At 45.4% G+C, this 14,640-nt stretch overlaps 1 protein-coding gene across 4 annotated transcripts in view; it reads left to right on the top strand.

Moving 5' to 3' along the window:
- The window catches only part of LOC139538704 (unconventional myosin-XVI-like), a 307,739-nt gene that overhangs the window by 101,887 nt on the left and 191,212 nt on the right, over positions 1-14,640 (top strand). For all 4 annotated transcript variants that reach the window (XM_071341081.1, XM_071341079.1, XM_071341080.1 and 1 more), the window contains exon 2: positions 14,292-14,564. In XM_071341081.1, the coding sequence (XP_071197182.1) occupies positions 14,327-14,564 (238 nt within the window). In that variant the 5' untranslated portion in view covers positions 14,292-14,326. The remainder of the gene's footprint in view (positions 1-14,291; positions 14,565-14,640) is intronic.

Genomic DNA, 14,640 nt, shown 5'->3' with positions numbered 1-14,640 from the left:
GTTAGACAAGCAGACAGATAGGCAAGCAGAACGTTCGACAAGCAGACAGGTAGACAAGCAGACAGTTAGGCAAGCAGACAGTTAGACAAGCAGAAAGTTAGACAAGCAGACAGTTAGACTAGCACAGTTAGACAAGCAGACAGTTAGGCAAGCAGACAGTTAGGCAATCAGACAGTTAGACAAGCAGACAGTTAGACAAGCAGACAGTTAGACAAGCAGACAGGTAGGCAAGCAGACATTTAGACAAGCAGACAGTTAGACTAGCAGACCGTTAGACAGGCAGACAGTTAGACAAGCAGACAGATAGACAAGCAGACAGATAGACAAGCCGACAGTTAGGCAAACAGACAGTTAGACAAGCAGACAGTTAGACAAGCAGACAGTTTGACAAGCAGACAGTTAGACAAGCAGACAGTTAGACAAGCAGACAGTTAGGCAAACAGACAGTTAGACAAGCAAACAGTTAGACAAGCAGACAGTTAGGCAAGCTGACAGTTAGACAAGCAGACAGTTAGGCAAACAGACAGTTAGACAAGCAGACAGTTAGACAAGTAGACAGTTAGGCAAGCTGACAGTTAGGCAAGCAGACAGTTAGGCAAGCAGACAGTTAGGCAATCAGACAGTTAGACAAGCAGACAGTTAGACAAGCAGACAGTTAGACAAGCAGACAGTTAGACAAGCAGACAGTTAGACAAGCAGACAGTTAGGCAAACAGACAGTTAGACAAGCAGACAGTTAGACAAGCAGACAGTTAGGCAAGCTGACAGATATACACACAGTCAGTTAGACAAGCAGACAGTTAGGCAAGCAGACAGATAGGCAAGCAGACAGATAGACAAGCAGACAGATAGACAAGCAGACAGTTAGGCAAGCAGACAGATAGTCAAGCAGAACGTTCGACAAGCAGACAGGTAGGCAAGCAGACAGTTAGGCAAGCAGACAGTTAGACAAGCAGAAAGTTAGACAAGCAGACAGTTAGACTAGCAGACAGTTAGACAAGCAGACAGGTAGGCAAGCAGACAGATAGTCAAGCAGAACGTTCGACAAGCAGACAGGTAGGCAAGCAGACAGTTAGGCAAGCAGACAGTTAGGCAAGCAGACAGTTAGACAAGCAGAAAGTTAGACAAGCAGACAGTTAGACTAGCAGACAGTTAGACAAGCAGACAGGTAGGCAAGCAGACATTTAGACATTTAGACAGTTAGACTAGCAGACCGTTAGACAAGCAGACAGTTAGACAAGCAGACAGTTTGACAAGCAGACAGTTAGACAAGCAGACAGTTAGACAAGCCGACAGTTAGGCAAACAGACAGTTAGACAAGCAAACAGTTAGACAAGCAGACAGTTTGACAAGCAGACAGTTAGACAAGCAGACAGTTAGACACGCAGACAGTTTGACAAGCAGACAGTTTGACAAGCAGACAGTTTGACAAGCCGACAATTAGACAAGCAGACAGTTAGGCAAACAGACAGTTAGACAAGCAGACAGTTAGACAAGCAGACAGTTAGGCAAGCTGACAGATATACACACAGTCAGTTAGACAAGCAGACAGTTAGGCAAGCAGACAGATAGGCAAGCAGACAGATAGACAAGCAGACAGTTAGGCAAGCAGACAGATAGGCAAGCAGAACGTTCGACAAGCAGACAGGTAGACAAGCAGACAGTTAGGCAAGCAGACAGTTAGACAAGCAAAAAGTTAGACAAGCAGACAGTTAGACTAGCTCAGTTAGACAAGCAGACAGTTAGGCAAGCAGACAGTTAGGCAATCAGACAGTTAGACAAGCAGACAGTTAGACAAGCAGACAGTTAGACAAGCAGACAGGTAGGCAAGCAGACATTTAGACAAGCAGACAGTTAGACTAGCAGACCGTTAGACAGGCAGACAGTTAGACAAGCAGACAGATAGACAAGCAGACAGATAGACAAGCCGACAGTTAGGCAAACAGACAGTTAGACAAGCAGACAGTTAGACAAGCAGACAGTTTGACAAGCAGACAGTTAGACAAGCAGACAGTTAGACAAGCAGACAGTTAGGCAAACAGACAGTTAGACAAGCAAACAGTTAGACAAGCAGACAGTTAGGCAAGCTGACAGTTAGACAAGCAGACAGTTAGGCAAACAGACAGTTAGACAAGCAGACAGTTAGACAAGTAGACAGTTAGGCAAGCTGACAGTTAGGCAAGCAGACAGTTAGGCAAGCAGACAGTTAGGCAATCAGACAGTTAGACAAGCAGACAGTTAGACAAGCAGACAGTTTGACAAGCAGACAGTTAGACAAGCAGACAGTTAGACAAGCAGACAGTTAGGCAAACAGACAGTTAGACAAGCAGACAGTTAGACAAGCAGACAGTTAGGCAAGCTGACAGATCTACACACAGTCCGTTAGACAAGCAGACAGTTAGGCAAGCAGACAGATAGGCAAGCAGACAGATAGACAAGCAGACAGATAGACAAGCAGACAGTTAGGCAAGCAGACAGATAGTCAAGCAGAACGTTCGACAAGCAGACAGGTAGGCAAGCAGACAGTTAGGCAAGCAGACAGTTAGACAAGCAGAAAGTTAGACAAGCAGACAGTTAGACTAGCAGACAGTTAGACAAGCAGACAGGTAGGGAAGCAGACAGATAGTCAAGCAGAACGTTCGACAAGCAGACAGGTAGGCAAGCAGACAGTTAGGCAAGCAGACAGTTAGGCAAGCAGACAGTTAGACAAGCAGAAAGTTAGACAAGCAGACAGTTAGACTAGCAGACAGTTAGACAAGCAGACAGGTAGGCAAGCAGACATTTAGACATTTAGACAGTTAGACTAGCAGACCGTTAGACAAGCAGACAGTTAGACAAGCAGACAGTTTGACAAGCAGACAGTTAGACAAGCAGACAGTTAGACAAGCCGACAGTTAGGCAAACAGACAGTTAGACAAGCAAACAGTTAGACAAGCAGACAGTTTGACAAGCAGACAGTTAGACAAGCAGACAGTTAGACAAGCAGACAGTTAGACACGCAGACAGTTTGACAAGCAGACAGTTTGACAAGCAGACAGTTTGACAAGCCGACAATTAGACAAGCAGACAGTTAGGCAAACAGACAGTTAGACAAGCAGACAGTTAGACAAGCAGACAGTTAGGCAAGCTGACAGATATACACACAGTCAGTTAGACAAGCAGACAGTTAGGCAAGCAGACAGATAGGCAAGCAGACAGATAGACAAGCAGACAGTTAGGCAAGCAGACAGATAGGCAAGCAGAACGTTCGACAAGCAGACAGGTAGACAAGCAGACAGTTAGGCAAGCAGACAGTTAGACAAGCAAAAAGTTAGACAAGCAGACAGTTAGACTAGCTCAGTTAGACAAGCAGACAGTTAGGCAAGCAGACAGTTAGGCAATCAGACAGTTAGACAAGCAGACAGTTAGACAAGCAGACAGTTAGACAAGCAGACAGGTAGGCAAGCAGACATTTAGACAAGCAGACAGTTAGACTAGCAGACCGTTAGACAGGCAGACAGTTAGACAAGCAGACAGATAGACAAGCAGACAGATAGACAAGCCGACAGTTAGGCAAACAGACAGTTAGACAAGCAGACAGTTAGACAAGCAGACAGTTTGACAAGCAGACAGTTAGACAAGCAGACAGTTAGACAAGCAGACAGTTAGGCAAACAGACAGTTAGACAAGCAAACAGTTAGACAAGCAGACAGTTAGGCAAGCTGACAGTTAGACAAGCAGACAGTTAGGCAAACAGACAGTTAGACAAGCAGACAGTTAGACAAGTAGACAGTTAGGCAAGCTGACAGTTAGGCAAGCAGACAGTTAGGCAAGCAGACAGTTAGGCAATCAGACAGTTAGACAAGCAGACAGTTAGACAAGCAGACAGTTTGACAAGCAGACAGTTAGACAAGCAGACAGTTAGACAAGCAGACAGTTAGGCAAACAGACAGTTAGACAAGCAGACAGTTAGACAAGCAGACAGTTAGGCAAGCTGACAGATCTACACACAGTCCGTTAGACAAGCAGACAGTTAGGCAAGCAGACAGATAGGCAAGCAGACAGATAGACAAGCAGACAGATAGACAAGCAGACAGTTAGGCAAGCAGACAGATAGTCAAGCAGAACGTTCGACAAGCAGACAGGTAGGCAAGCAGACAGTTAGGCAAGCAGACAGTTAGACAAGCAGAAAGTTAGACAAGCAGACAGTTAGACTAGCAGACAGTTAGACAAGCAGACAGTTAGACAAGCAGACAGGTAGGCAAGCAGACATTTAGACAAGCAGACAGTTAGACTAGCAGACCGTTAGACAAGCAGACAGTTAGACAAGCAGACAGTTTGACAAGCAGACAGTTAGACAAGCAGACAGTTAGACAAGCAGACAGTTATGCAAACAGACAGTTAGACAAGCAAACAGTTAGACAAGCAGACAGTTTGACAAGCAGACAGTTAGACAAGCAGACAGTTAGACAAGCAGACAGTTAGACACGCAGACAGTTTGACAAGCAGACAGTTTGACAAGCAGACAGTTTGACAAGCAGACAGTTAGACAAGCAGACAGTTAGGCAAACAGACAGTTAGACAAGCAGACAGTTAGACAAGCAGACAGTTAGGCAAGCTGACAGATATACACACAGTCAGTTAGACAAGCAGACAGTTAGGCAAGCAGACAGATAGGCAAGCAGACAGATAGACAAGCAGACAGTTAGGCAAGCAGACAGATAGGCAAGCAGAACGTTCGACAAGCAGACAGGTAGACAAGCAGACAGTTAGGCAAGCAGACAGTTAGACAAGCAAAAAGTTAGACAAGCAGACAGTTAGACTAGCACAGTTAGACAAGCAGACAGTTAGGCAAGCAGACAGTTAGGCAATCAGACAGTTAGACAAGCAGACAGTTAGACAAGCAGACAGTTATACAAGCAGACAGGTAGGCAAGCAGACATTTAGACAAGCAGACAGTTAGACTAGCAGACCGTTAGACAGGCAGAAAGTTAGACAAGCAGACAGATAGACAAGCAGACAGATAGACAAGCCGACAGTTAGGCAAACAGACAGTTAGACAAGCAGACAGTTAGACAAGCAGACAGTTTGACAAGCAGACAGTTAGACAAGCAGACAGTTAGACAAGCAGACAGTTAGGCAAACAGACAGTTAGACAAGCAAACAGTTAGACAAGCAGACAGTTAGGCAAGCTGACAGTTAGACAAGCAGACAGTTAGGCAAACAGACAGTTAGACAAGCAGACAGTTAGACAAGTAGACAGTTAGGCAAGCTGACAGTTAGGCAGTTAGACAAGCAGACAGTTAGACAAGCAGACAGTTAGGCAAACAGACAGTTAGACAAGCAGACAGTTAGACAAGCAGACAGTTAGGCAAGCTGACAGATCTACACACAGTCCGTTAGACAAGCAGACAGTTAGGCAAGCAGACAGATAGGCAAGCAGACAGATAGACAAGCAGACAGATAGACAAGCAGACAGTTAGGCAAGCAGACAGATAGTCAAGCAGAACGTTCGACAAGCAGACAGGTAGGCAAGCAGACAGTTAGGCAAGCAGACAGTTAGACAAGCAGAAAGTTAGACAACTAGACAGTTAGACTAGCAGACAGTTAGACAAGCAGACAGTTAGACAAGCAGACAGGTAGGCAAGCAGACATTTAGACAAGCAGACAGTTAGACAAGCAGACCGTTAGACAAGCAGACAGTTAGACAAGCAGACAGTTTGACAAGCAGACAGTTAGACAAGCCGACAGTTAGGCAAACAGACAGTTAGACAAGCAAACAGTTAGACAAGCAGACAGTTTGACAAGCAGACAGTTAGACAAGCAGACAGTTAGACACGCAGACAGTTTGACAAGCAGACAGTTTGACAAGCAGACAGTTTGACAAGCAGACAGTTAGACAAGCAGACAGTTAGGCAAACAGACAGTTAGACAAGCAGACAGTTAGACAAGCAGACAGTTAGGCAAGCAGACAGTTAGACAAGCAGACAGTTTGACAAGCAGACAGTTAGACAAGCAGACAGTTAGACAAGCCGACAGTTAGGCAAACAGACAGTTAGACAAGCAAACAGTTAGACAAGCAGACAGTTTGACAAGCAGACAGTTAGACAAGCAGACAGTTAGACACGCAGACAGTTTGACAAGCAGACAGTTTGACAAGCAGACAGTTTGACAAGCAGACAGTTAGACAAGCAGACAGTTAGGCAAACAGACAGTTAGACAAGCAGACAGTTAGACAAGCAGACAGTTAGGCAAGCTGACAGATATACACACAGTCAGTTAGACAAGCAGACAGTTAGGCAAGCAGACAGATAGGCAAGCAGACAGATAGACAAGCAGACATTTAGGCAAGCAGACAGATAGGCAAGCAGAACGTTCGACAAGCAGACAGGTAGACAAGCAGACAGTTAGGCAAGCAGACAGTTAGACAAGCAAAAAGTTAGACAAGCAGACAGTTAGACTAGCACAGTTAGACAAGCAGACAGTTAGGCAAGCAGACAGTTAGGCAATCAGACAGTTAGACAAGCAGACCGTTAGACAAGCAGACAGTTAGACAAGCAGACAGGTAGGCAAGCAGACATTTAGACAAGCAGACAGTTAGACTAGCAGACCGTTAGACAGGCAGACAGTTAGACAAGCAGACAGATAGACAAGCAGACAGATAGACAAGCCGACAGTTAGGCAAACAGACAGTTAGACAAGCAGACAGTTAGACAAGCAGACAGTTTGACAAGCAGACAGTTAGACAAGCAGACAGTTAGACAAGCAGACAGTTAGGCAAACAGACAGTTAGACAAGCAAACAGTTAGACAAGCAGACAGTTAGGCAAGCTGACAGTTAGACAAGCAGACAGTTAGGCAAACAGACAGTTAGACAAGCAGACAGTTAGACAAGTAGACAGTTAGGCAAGCTGACAGTTAGGCAAGCAGACAGTTAGGCAAGCAGACAGTTAGGCAATCAGACAGTTAGACAAGCAGACAGTTAGACAAGCAGACAGTTAGACAAGCAGACAGTTAGACAAGCAGACAGTTAGGCAAACAGACAGTTAGACAAGCAGACAGTTAGACAAGCAGACAGTTAGGCAAGCTGACAGATATACACACAGTCAGTTAGACAAGCAGACAGTTAGGCAAGCAGACAGATAGGCAAGCAGACAGATAGACAAGCAGACAGATAGACAAGCAGACAGTTAGGCAAGCAGACAGATAGCCAAGCAGAACGTTCGACAAGCAGACAGGTAGGCAAGCAGACAGTTAGGCAAGCAGACAGTTAGACAAGCAGAAAGTTAGACAAGCAGACAGATAGACTAGCAGACAGTTAGACAAGCAGACAGTTAGACAAGCAGACAGGTAGGCAAGCAGACATTTAGACAAGCAGACAGTTAGACTAGCAGACCGTTAGACAAACAGACAGTTAGACAAGCAGACAGTTTGACAAGCAGACAGTTAGACAAGCAGACAGTTAGACAAGCCGACAGTTAGGCAAACAGACAGTTAGACAAGCAAACAGTTAGACAAGCAGACAGTTTGACAAGCAGACAGTTAGACAAGCAGACAGTTAGACAAGCAGACAGTTAGGCAAACAGACAGTTAGACAAGCAAACAGTTAGACAAGCAGACAGTTAGGCAAGCAGACAGATAGGCAAGCAGACATTTAGACAAGCAGACAGTTAGACTAGCAGACAGTTAGACAAGCAGACAGTTAGACAAGTAGACAGGTAGGCAAGCAGACATTTAGACAAGCAGACAGTTAGACTAGCAGACCGTTAGACAGGCAGACAGTTAGACAAGCAGACAGATAGACAAGCAGACAGATAGACAAGCCGACAGTTAGGCAAACAGACAGTTAGACAAGCAGACAGTTAGACAAGCAGACAGTTTGACAAGCAGACAGTTAGACAAGCAGACAGTTAGACAAGCAGACAGTTAGGCAAACAGACAGTTAGACAAGCAAACAGTTAGACAAGCAGACAGTTAGGCAAGCTGACAGTTAGACAAGCAGACAGTTAGGCAAACAGGCAGTTAGACAAGCAGACAGTTAGACAAGTAGACAGTTAGGCAAGCTGACAGTTAGGCAAGCAGACAGTTAGGCAAGCAGACAGTTAGGCAATCAGACAGTTAGACAAGCAGACAGTTAGACAAGCAGACAGTTTGACAAGCAGACAGTTAGACAAGCAGACAGTTAGACAAGCAGACAGTTAGGCAAACAGACAGTTAGACAAGCAGACAGTTAGACAAGCAGACAGTTAGGCAAGCTGACAGATCTACACACAGTCCGTTAGACAAGCAGACAGTTAGGCAAGCAGACAGATAGGCAAGCAGACAGATAGACAAGCAGACAGATAGACAAGCAGACAGTTAGGCAAGCAGACAGATAGTCAAGCAGAACGTTCGACAAGCAGACAGGTAGGCAAGCAGACAGTTAGGCAAGCAGACAGTTAGACAAGCAGAAAGTTAGACAAGCAGACAGTTAGACTAGCAGACAGTTAGACAAGCAGACAGTTAGACAAGCAGACAGGTAGGCAAGCAGACATTTAGACAAGCAGACAGTTAGACAAGCAGACAGTTAGACAAGCAGACAGTTAGGCAAGCTGACAGATATACACACAGTCAGTTAGACAAGCAGACAGTTAGGCAAGCAGACAGATAGGCAAGCAGACAGATAGACAAGCAGACAGATAGACAAGCAGACAGTTAGGCAAGCAGACAGATAGCCAAGCAGAACGTTCGACAAGCAGACAGGTAGGCAAGCAGACTGTTAGGCAAGCAGACAGTTAGACAAGCAGAAAGTTAGACAAGCAGACAGATAGACAAGCAGACAGATAGACAAGCCGACAGTTAGGCAAACAGACAGTTAGACAAGCAGACAGTTAGACAAGCAGACAGTTTGACAAGCAGACAGTTAGACAAGCAGACAGTTAGACAAGCAGACAGTTAGGCAAACAGACAGTTAGACAAGCAAACAGTTAGACAAGCAGACAGTTAGGCAAGCTGACAGTTAGACAAGCAGACAGTTAGGCAAACAGACAGTTAGACAAGCAGACAGTTAGACAAGTAGACAGTTAGGCAAGCTGACAGTTAGGCAAGCAGACAGTTAGGCAAGCAGACAGTTAGGCAATCAGACAGTTAGACAAGCAGACAGTTAGACAAGCAGACAGTTTGACAAGCAGACAGTTAGACAAGCAGACAGTTAGACAAGCAGACAGTTAGGCAAACAGACAGTTAGACAAGCAGACAGTTAGGCAAGCTGACAGATCTACACACAGTCCGTTAGACAAGCAGACAGTTAGGCAAGCAGACAGATAGGCAAGCAGACAGATAGACAAGCAGACAGATAGACAAGCAGACAGTTAGGCAAGCAGACAGATAGTCAAGCAGAACGTTCGACAAGCAGACAGGTAGGCAAGCAGACAGTTAGGCAAGCAGACAGTTAGACAAGCAGAAAGTTAGACAAGCAGACAGTTAGACTAGCAGACAGTTAGACAAGCAGACAGTTAGACAAGCAGACAGGTAGGCAAGCAGACATTTAGACAAGCAGACAGTTAGACAAGCAGACAGTTAGACAAGCAGACAGTTAGGCAAGCTGACAGATATACACACAGTCAGTTAGACAAGCAGACAGTTAGGCAAGCAGACAGATAGGCAAGCAGACAGATAGACAAGCAGACAGATAGACAAGCAGACAGTTAGGCAAGCAGACAGATAGCCAAGCAGAACGTTCGACAAGCAGACAGGTAGGCAAGCAGACTGTTAGGCAAGCAGACAGTTAGACAAGCAGAAAGTTAGACAAGCAGACAGATAGACTAGCAGACAGTTAGACAAGCAGACAGTTAGACAAGCAGACAGGTAGGCAAGCAGACATTTAGACAAGCAGACAGTTAGACTAGCAGACCGTTAGACAAACAGACAGTTAGACAAGCAGACAGTTTGACAAGCAGACAGTTAGACAAGCAGACAGTTAGACAAGCCGACAGTTAGGCAAACAGACAGTTAGACAAGCAAACAGTTAGACAAGCAGACAGTTTGACAAGCAGACAGTTAGACAAGCAGACAGTTAGACAAGCAGACAGTTAGGCAAACAGACAGTTAGACAAGCAAACAGTTAGACAAGCAGATAGTTAGGCAAGCAGACAGATAGGCAAGCAGACATTTAGACAAGCAGGCAGTTAGACTAGCAGACAGTTAGACAAGCAGACAGTTAGACAAGCAGACAGGTAGGCAAGCAGACATTTAGACAAGCAGACAGTTAGACTAGCAGACCGTTAGACAGGCAGACAGTTAGACAAGCAGACAGATAGACAAGCAGACAGATAGACAAGCCGACAGTTAGGCAAACAGACAGTTAGACAAGCAGACAGTTAGACAAGCAGACAGTTAGACAAGCAGACAGTTAGGCAAACAGACAGTTAGACAAGCAAACAGTTAGACAAGCAGACAGTTAGGCAAGCTGACAGTTAGACAAGCAGACAGTTAGGCAAACAGACAGTTAGACAAGCAGACAGTTAGACAAGTAGACAGTTAGGCAAGCTGACAGTTAGGCAAGCAGACAGTTAGGCAAGCAGACAGTTAGGCAATCAGACAGTTAGACAAGCAGACAGTTAGACAAGCAGACAGTTTGACAAGCAGACAGTTAGACAAGCAGACAGTTAGACAAGCAGACAGTTAGGCAAACAGACAGTTAGACAAGCAGACAGTTAGACAAGCAGACAGTTAGGCAAACAGACAGTTAGACAAGCAGACAGTTAGACAAGCAGACAGTTAGGCAAGCAGACAGATAGGCAAGCAGACAGATAGACAAGCAGACAGATAGACAAGCAGACAGTTAGGCAAGCAGACAGATAGTCAAGCAGAACGTTCGACAAGCAGACAGGTAGGCAAGCAGACAGTTAGGCAAGCAGACAGTTAGACAAGCAGAAAGTTAGACAAGCAGACAGTTAGACTAGCAGACAGTTAGACAAGCAGACAGTTAGACAAGCAGACAGGTAGGCAAGCAGACATTTAGACAAGCAGACAGTTAGACTAGCAGACCGTTAGACAAGCAGACAGTTAGACAAGCAGACAGTTTGACAAGCAGACAGTTAGACAAGCAGACAGTTAGACAAGCCGACAGTTAGGCAAACAGACAGTTAGACAAGCAAACAGTTAGACAAGCAGACAGTTTGACAAGCAGACAGTTAGACAAGCAGACAGTTAGACAAGCAGACAGTTAGACACGCAGACAGTTTGACAAGCAGACAGTTTGACAAGCAGACAGTTTGACAAGCAGACAGTTAGACAAGCAGACAGTTAGGCAAACAGACAGTTAGACAAGCAGACAGTTAGACAAGCAGACAGTTAGGCAAGCTGACAGATATACACACAGTCCGTTAGACAAGCAGACAGTTAGGCAAGCAGACAGATAGGCAAGCAGACAGATAGACAAGCAGACATTTAGGCAAGCAGACAGATAGGCAAGCAGAACGTTCGACAAGCAGACAGGTAGACAAGCAGACAGTTAGGCAAGCAGACAGTTAGACAAGCAAAAAGTTAGACAAGCAGACAGTTAGACTAGCACAGTTAGACAAGCAGACAGTTAGGCAAGCAGACAGTTAGGCAATCAGACAGTTAGACAAGCAGACAGTTAGACAAGCAGACAGTTAGACAAGCAGACAGGTAGGCAAGCAGACATTTAGACAAGCAGACAGTTAGACTAGCAGACCGTTAGACAGGCAGACAGTTAGACAAGCAGACAGATAGACAAGCAGACAGATAGACAAGCCGACAGTTAGGCAAACAGACAGTTAGACAAGCAGACAGTTAGACAAGCAGACAGTTTGACAAGCAGACAGTTAGACAAGCAGACAGTTAGACAAGCAGACAGTTAGGCAAACAGACAGTTAGACAAGCAGACAGTTAGGCAAACAGACAGTTAGACAAGCAGACAGTTAGACAAGCAGACAGTTAGGCAAGCTGACAGATATACACACAGTCAGTTAGACAAGCAGACAGTTAGGCAAGCAGACAGATAGGCAAGCAGACAGATAGACAAGCAGACAGATAGACAAGCAGACAGTTAGGCAAGCAGACAGATAGTCAAGCAGAACGTTCGACAAGCAGACAGGTAGGCAAGCAGACAGTTAGGCAAGCAGACAGTTAGACAAGCAGAAAGTTAGACAAGCAGACAGTTAGACTAGCAGACAGTTAGACAAGCAGACAGTTAGACAAGCAGACAGGTAGGCAAGCAGACATTTAGACAAGCAGACAGTTAGACTAGCCGACAGTTAGGCAAACAGACAGTTAGACAAGCAAACAGTTAGACAAGCAGACAGTTTGACAAGCAGACAGTTAGACAAGCAGACAGTTAGACAAGCAGACAGTTAGGCAAACAGACAGTTAGACAAGCAAACAGTTAGACAAGCAGACAGTTAGGCAAGCAGACAGATAGGCAAGCAGACATTTAGACAAGCAGACAGTTAGACTAGCAGACCGTTTGACAAGCAGACAGTTAGACTAGCAGACAGTTAGGCAAGCAGACAGTTAGACAAGCAGACAGTTAGACAAGCAGACAGTTAGAGTAGCAGACAGTTAGGCAAGTAGACAGTTAGACAAGCAGAAAGTTAGACAAGCAGACAGTTAGACAAGCAGACAGTTAGACAAGCAGACAGTTAGGCAAGCAGACAGTTAGGCAATCAGACAGTTAGACAAGCAGACAGTTAGACAAGCAGACAGTTAGACAAGCAGACAGGTAGGCAAACAGACAGTTAGACAAGCAAACAGTTAGACAAGCAGACAGTTAGGCAAGCTGACAGTTAGACTAGCAGACGGTTAGGCAAGTAGACAGTTAGGCAAGCAGACATGAATAGAAGAGTAGTAAGTGAGATAAATAGAACTGTCTGTAATTTATCTGCAAAGGCAGCCTTTCCGTTCTGTTTCCCTCCCCTGTGGTTTAGCAGTGACCTGAATTACTGCACTAATCACTGCTGTCTTTGTCTCTGTCTTTACAACACACACACACACACACACACACACACACACACACACACACACACACACACACACACACACACACACACACACACACACACACACACACACACACACACACACACACACACACACACACACACACACACACACACACACACACACCATGTCATTGCAAACGTTGCAATCACCACATCATTGAAAACTTTCTGTATTGCATCCGGGGGCAGACTTTGGGTAACAAGATTGTCTGGAATTCAATTCCTTCTGATTACTTTTTTATGCACTTGGAAGCATCATGGTCTCTGATTGCCTATGAATTGCAACTTTTCTTCTGGTTGGTCTGATTTTCAGCCTTCATCACTGAACAATGCTATGCATATTTACCGTTTTATAAGTCTGCAACTATCTTCTTAAATAAGCATGGTTTGGTCCTGATGTGTCGTGATTCATTCCACTGCAGTCGCTGAGGCTTAGCTCTTCTGCAGCAGCCATAAGCAGAAGTAATAGGTTCAGAGACTGGGTAGTGAGCAGAACTCCTGGCTCTCTTCCACTGGGACAGACAACATGCTAAGTCATGATATTCACTACAGCCGTTGGGATGCAGGAGAGAAGGCACTAAACAGTGTGTTGTTTTTTCAAAACACCCAGAGGATAAAGGCAGTGCAAGTGTAGTCCATTATAAACACACACAAACACACATATACACACACACACACACACACACACACACACACACACACACACACACACACACACACACACACACACACACACACACACACACACACACACACACACACACACTTGCTTGTAGGTGAAACAGACAGCACTGGTGTACTTTATCATCTAAGTGTTGTCCTATTCACTCAGTGTCAGACTATATTTAAATAAACATGGAGTGGTTTGAGTTATTTACTGTATCTAACAGCAGTGTCTTACACACACACACACACACACACACACACACACACACACACACACACACACACACACACACACACACACACACACACACACACACACACACACACACACACACACACACACACATACACACACACACACACACACACACACACACACACACACACACACACACACACACACACACACACACACACACACACACACACACCACACACACACCACACACAAACACACACACACACACACACACACACACACACACACCACACACACACACACTAGCTGTTTTACTATGTTAAACATCACTCTATTTTCAACTTGTATAAACTGTTGAGACAGATTTTCATCACAAAACATGATATGCTAATGTTTTTCTCTCTCCTTTTCCCTTCTCCACCTCCCTCCCTCCCTCTCTCTGCAGGTTGTTTTCAGCTATGTAACGTGTTTCGTCAGAACATGGAGATCGACCAGTGTCTGCTGGAGTCTCTCCCGTTTGGCCAGCGCCAGCGGCTGGTCAGGAGGATGCGCTGTGACCAAATAAGGGAGTACTATGAGCGGGAGAAGACCCTGCAGAAACCGGGAGGAGGAGTCAAGGTAAAAGCCCCGCCCACCAGCCACATGAAGAGACACCGCATTCGCTTCAGCCTCGGTGACATCATACAGGACGCCATCGTACGCCACGACGACAAAGAAGGTTTGTGTTTACCTATGTCTGCCTGCCTGCCTGCCTGCCTGCCTGCCTGCCTGCCTGTCTGTCTGCCTGTCTGCCT

Source organism: Salvelinus alpinus, chromosome 14 (assembly GCF_045679555.1).
Source record: "Salvelinus alpinus chromosome 14, SLU_Salpinus.1, whole genome shotgun sequence".
Lineage (NCBI taxonomy): Eukaryota > Metazoa > Chordata > Actinopteri > Salmoniformes > Salmonidae > Salvelinus > Salvelinus alpinus.
The sequence above is the reverse complement of the archived record's forward strand: the minus strand, read 5'-3'. Positions and strand labels throughout refer to the sequence as shown.